Source organism: Myotis brandtii, unplaced genomic scaffold (genome assembly GCF_000412655.1).
Source record: "Myotis brandtii unplaced genomic scaffold, ASM41265v1 scaffold1256, whole genome shotgun sequence".
Lineage (NCBI taxonomy): Eukaryota > Metazoa > Chordata > Mammalia > Chiroptera > Vespertilionidae > Myotis > Myotis brandtii.
In genome coordinates, this window is record NW_005354407.1 from 112,690 (window position 1) to 121,558 (window position 8,869).

At 35.0% G+C, this 8,869-nt stretch overlaps 1 protein-coding gene across 1 annotated transcript; it reads right to left on the reverse strand.

The window, feature by feature from the left end:
- Positions 1-7,473: 7,473 nt before the first annotated feature.
- On the reverse strand, positions 7,474-8,412 carry LOC102245771 (olfactory receptor 6C75-like). The gene has a single exon (XM_014534167.1). It carries the CDS (start codon positions 8,410-8,412, stop codon positions 7,474-7,476), a length of 939 nt encoding a protein of 312 aa, XP_014389653.1.
- Positions 8,413-8,869: the final 457 nt, after the last annotated feature.

Here is an 8,869-nt window from a genome sequence, read left to right on the forward strand (position 1 = left end):
TTTTACTATGCTTGTGTATGCACAACTGCATACATTTGTTGAGTTCTATAAAAGCATATATCTGAAATTTATTGTTTGCAATGTTTACTTCACTAAACCAGAAAACAAAACAAAAACAAAGAGTTACTCTTGATGGTGTGAAAAGCAGTGCCAGTATATTTGATGTATCTTTTGAGATCAACATGTTTTGAGACAAAAGCCGAGGGTTTCTATGTTACTGATGGTGTTTGGTACATTACCCTGAAATGTAGATGTTTGTATTTTGGGGGGGTTATTTTAAATTGATATCATTGACTTCATATGCTTTTCTCTATGTAGTACACATTTAACAATAAATAGCAAAAAATAGGGATGTGAGAGTTTACTATAAATGTCAATATTTCTATCATATCCAGATGATCTAATTTTGTTTTAATAAAAATGTTAAATTAAACTTCAAAATAAGTCAAGAGTTTAGTCTCAGATTACTTTTAGATATAATTAATTAAAAGTTGTAAAGTAGTGTTTTTCACTTATGAATGTGAGTGCATCCTTTTTGTGTAGAAACTGACTTTGACGTCCAGCTCTTCCCCTTACAAGCAACATCTTTTGAAATTTAATTCTACTGGAGTTCCTGTCCTCTCAAAGCCTTTGCAACACTGTGTGATCATAGGAACATTATTTTATCTCATGGTTGGTGGTTGGGGAACAGGGGAAACAGGAAAGGCAAGCTGATTTTACTTGGAATATTGCATTGATAATAAGATGATTGTGAGTATTAAATAAAATAAAACAATATAGTGATTGAGCAATTTTTAAAGCCTTTTGCATTGTTAGCGTTCAATACATGGAACTTATTGTGATCCAGATTAATGCAGTTTGGGTTAGTAGTTTATACTTTGGCCTAAGGTTTTCTTGGTTGTTGTTATCAAAATAAAAACAAAACTTTTGAAATGCTATTGCATGAGTAATACGGTCCCTTACATGGTTATGATTGACTATATAATATTGTTACAAGGCTTATGATGTGTCCAGATTATGTAATTTATATGTTGAATCAAGCCTCCAGGCTGGTCACTGATTTCAGTGAGCTTATAGAAGATTCATTTCGTTTTGGAAGAGATGAATCATTTGCTAAGTATTTTAAAGAAATCAGGAAGCAGCAACCTAAGGAATGGGGCAGCTCTAAAGACAGGACTTTCTTCCCTGACAGCCTCTTCTCTCCACTTCCCATTTTTCCTGATTAATTTTAGATGTACCTGCCATTTTATACCAAGTCATCCATATTAATTCAAAGTATTCTCTTTTAAGGCAGCTCAAGGGGGAATATAATGACATTCTCAAACGTGCAGAAAGGCTGCATGGTACTCAGTCTTTGGAGAATAACAAATTCAACCCCAAGTATGGCTAAGGACTGGTATTAGAAGAGATAATTTTATGTATTTAAATTCATTTCACATTTCTCAGCTGATGCCATGACGTAATTCAAAATTCCTGCATGTGGTTTATTTCTTATTTCTACCTCATCCTAAAACTGACCTTGCAGCATTTGGCCTTTTCTCATTGCTTCTCTGTACCACCTATCTACTTCCATTCCCCATCTTCATAAAAATCTCACAAGGAATTATGCCTCTTAAACCAGATTCCTGAGTGTCATTGCTTTATTTTCCCTCCAAAGACTTGCATTTTTTGCCCTACTCTCACATCAAGAAAATTTCAAATTTCTTGAAAATGTCTTCCTATGTTTACTTTTTCATCCTCAATACTAACATCTTAGTCTTGAATGTTACCATTCTTTATTTGGACTATTGCAAAACCCTAATCTTCCTTCAATCTGCCCTAGGGCATTGCAACCAGAGTTACTTTTCTACTTACTAAAACCCTTCAATGCTTCTCCTTTACTATAAAACAAAAACCCAACTTGGTGCTTGGAAACAGTTTTAGGAAGTTTCTGAAATTGAGAATGATAATTTTCAATGTTAAATTTCATTGTGTGGTTATTATAGTAGTGCCAATATGTGACTCATAGTATATGCAGATGAGAGTTTCCTCTCTTTATTAAGAAGCTAAAGACCCATCTACACTAATAATAGACAAAGATGCTAATTGACTGTACCTTCACTACGCCCATCAGCCTATCAGAAGAGTATGCAAATTAACCCAACAAAGATGTCCGCCATTAAATTTGCATACAGCAGGCGGGGCAGCACAGCATGAGCTGCCACCCACCCGCCACCATCCCGTGTGCGGCCTGGGGCGGCAGGGCGGGACAGCGCACTCCGCCACCCGTGTCGCGGCCATCTGGGCCTGCCATCTGCGACCCGGGGAGGCGGGGCAGGCACCGTGGGATTGGGTCTGCCTTCTGCCACCCTGGGAGCGGGCCTAAGCCAGTAGGTGGTTATCTCCCAAGGGGTCCCAGACTGTAAGACGGCACAAGTTGGGCTGAGGGACACCCCCCCCCCGCCAGTGCACAAATTTTTGTGCACCGGGCCTCTAGTTGTATTATAACCTTCAAGTCATCTAAAAAAATACATGCATGTATTCTTGCAGCTCCCAAATCTTTATATAAAGATTGAGTTTATTTTAACACATACACACACATTTTGTGTGTGTCTATAAATGTGTGTGTGTGTGTGTGTGTGTGTGTGTGTATATATATATATAATGTATATATTTAAGTGCAAGTATTTACATATATAAATGTATATGTGTATAAATGTATATATATATGTCTATATCTAAGAACCTCTGGGGAATTTATTGATAATATTTTAATGTTTTCTCTTCCTTTATTAAATAGTGAAGTATAGGAATGTTGAATCTATTAGGAAAGAAGAATTTTCCTCTACCCTACAAAGGCTCCATTGGTGCTCTCATAGTCAAATTTACTTGAGACAGATTCATGGGGGGAAAACAAATTTAATTTTGTATGTACAGGAACGTTACATGCTTGAGAGGTTTGAAGACAGAAAGGTACCATGAGGTATAGATGACACTTTGAATTAAGGAATGGGACAGGGGTTGGACCTTCAGAGGGAAAGAGGGCAACTCAAAGAATAAGAAGAGTAGTTCAATAAATTAATGCTTGTCCTGATATACAGATAGGACATAAATATTTATTTCTGGCAATAACTCTTATTATGAGTAAGGTCCCCCAATTTAAATTCTTTAATGGAGAAGTTAAGGTGTCTTATGAGAACAGGGGTTTTTGTTTAAATTAAATTTGTTGGGATGACATTGTTCAACATTATCATACAGGTTTCAGGTATGGGTTTCCATATTACAAGAACTGTATATTGCACGGTGTGCCCACCACCCAAAGTCAAATCTTCTCCCGTCACCATATATTAGGACCCCTTTCTTCCCCACTTCCTTGTAACGTGGTTAATAATATAAAGTTTTGCCTCATTCGGACTGCATATTGCTCTTATCTAAGAGTACTCAGCCATCATTAACTTAGAAATCATCAGATCACTCAACTTCATAAATCAACGAATTTCTTAAGAAATATTTAATGCTTTTCAATAATCTCCTTAGTAATAATAAAAGGAGCAAAATTTAAGCAATTGAATGTGCTATAAAATCTATTCACATAGTTCCTAACTAATACGTAGTTCATAACAGTAATTCTTTCATGAGAAGTTTGTTTAATAGTATGTTTGGCTGCATAAAGGGAGAAAGCAAACCATGCTCTATTCAATAGTCTCTAAATGTTATTTCAAGTGAAAATTAATTTCATTTGGCTGTCCCACTCAAATCCTTATTCAAAGCAAAAACTGGTATTCTTCCTGTGCTCTTAGGCAATTCCTCCTCTGCCTATTCACCATTACATTTAAATGTAAGGAGGGATTGAAGATAGAATTGTTAAAAGACTATATTAAAACATTTTCCTGAGCATGATATGAATTAGAAGTAAATAAAATATTTATGAAAAAATGGATAATATAAAATGTAGTTATAGAGAACTGAAAAATGCTGTCATCACTCATGAGTAATAAAGTTGCTTCTAAATAAAAAAAAATGTGGTTTACTTTTTTATAGAAACTCGAGTAGATTATCTTAGAAAAATGTTATAACATTTGTTCTATTCTTACTTAAAGGAACTAAATTAAGTACAGGAAGTCTGGTTATGATCAAGGCAGAAATGTGATGGACAGTAAAAAATAATTTGTGTTTTATGTTTCTGTTCTAATTATCCAATTATTGTGTTCACTTTTCCTTCTGAATATTTTTATTTTTTTAATTAAATCTTTATTGTTGAAAGTATTACATATATCCCCCTTTCCCCCCTACTGACCCCTTCTAGCCCACCCCTGCCCTCACTCCAGGCCTTCACCACTCTATTGTCTGTGTCCATGGGTTATGCATATATGTATACAAGTTCTTTGACTGATCTCTTCCCACCGACCTCCCCTCACCTGCCTGCCCTCTGAGATTCGACAGTCTGTTTGGTGCTTCTATGTCTCTAGATGTATTTTGTTCATCAGTTTATTTTATTCATTAGATCCCACATATGAGTGAAATCATGTGATACTTGTATTTCTCTAACTGGCTTATTATTTTTACATCTAAGACAAAATAAGGGTTTCCAAACTTTTCTTATTGCTTGATTGCTACTGAGATTTTGTGATCAGTAGCTTTTAATGATTATAACTTTTTCTTTAGCCAATTGTCACTTGTTATTTTGATACCAAGGGACTCAACAGTCCCTGAATGATTACCACCCTGTTGAGAGCATTCTGTAATATCCAGAATTTGAGGAATGACCCTTGGGAATATGAGTTAATGAATTTCAAATTTGCAATAATATTACTAAAATTTTATTCTAAGTGACTATTTAACTTTATGCTTGTCAGAGTCAACTTTCAAGATGATTATTCACCAATAAAAATAAATAACTTTGTTTTCTATCATCATAACACAATAATGTGACAGTAATTCCATGTAATTAAAAAGTGTTATGGCACAAATGTATTTTGTGTAATCATTATATACATATAATTTCCCTATGGTTAAAGAAAGAGTATTGTTGAAATAATATAATGTGATATTAAATGTGAGTATACCTTTTGAAATCCTCTAAAAACATGACTTCCAAAATATATCTGTTATATTTCTCACCACACATCACATTTGTAATCAAAGCTTTATTGTTTCACAATACTTCAAAATAGTATTTTACTTTGCCCTGGCCAGTGTGGCTCAGTTGGTTAGTCATCATCCCATGAACCAAGAGGATGCCAGTTCGATTCTTGGTCAGGGCACATGCCCAGGTTGCTGGCTGGATCCTCCATAGGGGGCATGCAGGAAGCAGCGATTGATGTTCTGCTCTCACATCAATGCTTCTCTCTCTCTCTCCCTTTCCCTTCTTCTCTCTCTAAAAATCAATAAAAACATAGCATTTTACTTTAAAGCATAAAAATAATTCTTTTGGAAAGAGTTATAGTGATTTTTCATATGTCTACATTTATTGACTTAGAATATGAGAATCAACTTCTTTAGATAATTTCCTATTGATCAGCAGGATCAACTTTTCTTACCCTCTTATTTTCCTCTCTTTATTTCTCTCCTGTCTACCTACATACCCACCCTATATAATGAAACCCTATTATGCAAATTGACTGAATGGCAGAATGACCAATGGAACTACCTGTTGCTATAACGTGCACTGACCACCAGCGTGCAGACACTCAACACAGGAGCTGCCCCCTGGTGGTCAGTGGGCTCCCACAGGGGGAGCACTGCTCAGCCAGAAGCCAGACTCATGGCTGGGGAGTGCAGCAGCTGAGGTGGGAGCCTCTCCTGCCTCCTATGCAGGCAGGTGGTAAGGGATCCCATACTGTGAGCGCCCTGGACTGGTAGGTATGAGGCCAAAGCCGGTAGGCAGATATCCCCCGAGGGGTCCCAGTCTGTGAGAGGGCACAGGCCAGGCTGAGGGACCACCCCACCCCAGTGCATGAATTTCATGCACTGAGCCTCTAGTCTATCATATGTATCATACATATAATGTACATTCATTTAGTTAACATATGCATATGCTTTTCCACTCTTGATTTTCACTTTTCATGTCCATTTACTTGTTTAACCTTATAAAAGCAAACTTGTACTGTTTTATTTATTTATAGATAACTCTAATAAGCAATACATAATCAATTGGTTTTAATTTTCATTTTGTAGTAGTATTATGCTAAGTATGTTGGGGAAAAAATGTAACTAATTCCTTGAAAGTACAATGGTCAAAAAGAGGTGAATGCTTAAGGACATTCTTGTCTATGAGCAATAAGAGAGGACATTTCTATTGCGGACTTGGAAAATATGTAGAGTTTTTTATGTTAATGTATAAATCAGTCCAAGCTGCAAATCAAGAAGTCAAATTCAGTTACCCTATATCTAGTTAGAATTATATCTACTGTTCCAAGACAACCATTTTTTTTAGTAATTTATTAGAGTCAAGGGACTCATCAACTATAGGAACTAGATGTGAACATATTTTTTACAGTTCTCAAAGTCCTCCAAGAGTCATTTTCTCAGATATGAGTGAGGGAGATAGAACTGTGAAAAAGACAATGGAAAGATAAAGATAGTATTGTAGATGTGTTAATAAACAAAAGAAAACAAACCTAAGGCATAAGTAATTTACATATTATCATTTCTAGGATACTCCCTGGAGTCAGTATCTCACACCATTCTGGGTTCTGAGTTTCTCATTTTCTTCATGTCAATAGAAAAGATTATTTTTTGTAATATTTGAAAGAGTCTGAATATAAAGTGAATTTTATCAAGATAACTTAATTTGCCTTTATAGACCACAGTTTTCCTTTTTAAACATGATTGGCAGACATAAGGAAATCTTTAGTTAAATAATCTATTATTTTAGGAAATATTATCAAAGGAAAAAAAGGCAAATTCTGTTTCCTCTATTACACTGGAACTTCACTATTTTTTTTCTAGGAAAACAAATACAAAAATCAATACAACCTCATTTTCAATTGCAAATATAATATATTTCACAGCATATTTATTTAATTTCTATTTAATTTTTCTAATGTTTTAACTATATCTCATCGATAAATTCAAGTAGACATTTTAATAATTCTTTTAATCTTCTGTTCTTGGAAACAGAAGAAAACATTGGAGAGATATCAATTAATGCTCATATTTTTATTTATTTCACATAAGTTTTATATTTAAATGAGGTTTTTAGTAGGTTTCTTATATGATAGCAATTTTTAAATGTTTTTAATGAATTTATAATCTACCTTACTGTGAGAAACAATGGAGATTATTACTTTATCTAAAATTTTATTACAGAGGTAAGAGATTTACCGTCATCTATATAACTTTAAAGACTTAGGACCTAGTTTTTAGGCATTGATGGTATGTAAGCATATCTACCTAAAAGGAAGAATTTAGGTACTTAAAGAATTTACCTAGAGAAGAACAGAGAATTTTAATTCAGCTTTGCTTTCAGGGGTACATATCACACAAGCACTTTTATTTATTTGAAGAAAAGGCGATTCTCTGGACCATGTTCTTGAAGGCTTGCTTCACTTGCTGATTTCTGAGTGTATATATGAAAGGATTCAAGAGAGGAGCCACTGAGGTATTGAGCACAGCTACTCCTTTGCTTAAAGTCACCCTCTCCCTTGCAGAAGGTTTAATGTACATGAAAATGCAGCTACCATAAGAGAGGGAGACAACTATCATGTGGGAGGAACAAGTGGAAAAAGCTTTTTTCCTTTGGCTCATGGAAGGAATTCTCAGAATTGTCCCAATGATATATGTATAGGAGAGAGTAACTAGTGTTAAGGAGACCATGATTGTTACAACAGCTAAACAAAATGCCATGAGTTCTAGAAAGCGAGTGTTTGTGCAAGAAAGCTGCAGAATTGGAAAAGAGTCACAGAGGAAATGATCAATTATATTGGAGGCACAGAAGTCCAATTGCAGTAGCAGAATTATTGGTGGACAGATGATCAGCAATCCTATAAACCAGGAGCTAAAGACAAGAAGCATACAAACTTTGGTGCTCATGATGGCTGTGTAATGTAGAGGTTTGCAGATGGCCACATAGCGGTCATAGGACATGGCAGCCAGAAAGTAAAATTCGGCCACCCCAAATAAAATATAAAAGAATAGCTGAGTCACACATCCATTGTAGGAAATGGTTCTGTCCCCCGTCACAATACTGACAAGGAATCTGGGAATGCAGACTGATGTAAATAATATTTCTAGGACTGAGAAATTTCGAAGGAAGAAGTACATTGGTGTCTGCAGATGGGGATCTGAAAGGGTGAGAGCAATAATGATCAGGTTTCCAGCCACACTGAGCATGTAGTTAGCAAGGAGAAACATGAAAAGTACAACCTGCCACTGTGGGTCACTTGTCAATCCAAGAAGAATAAACTCTGTTACTTCTGTGTAATTTCTCATTGTGTTCCTGCTTTTCAATGATATTCTTAGTTTTAGCTGTAAAATAGATGAAGAAATAAGGAAGTCATGACACCAACAAAGCACACACATGCACATACACTTTTTAAAAAACTCATTGCTGCCTTTTTCTTTTAGAGAAAAATAATTTTGTAGTACCTAGAAACAAAATACTTTAAAAATTCTTTCATGTATTATGGCATATATTTATTCATTATTCCTATATTTTCTTAATTGTATTGTTACACATTTCAGTATACATCTTTGTCCTCTGAATATTTTGATATATTCCTGAAAACAATAAAATAAGAGGTTATTACCTACTCAAATAAAACTCTTGAAAGTTTCCTTACCATACCACAATAGTTGTTGAAGATATATATTCTTTGTTGCTCTCTGTATACTTTTTTGTTCTTGTTAATCCTCACCCAAGGACATTTTTTCCATTGATTTTATTTTT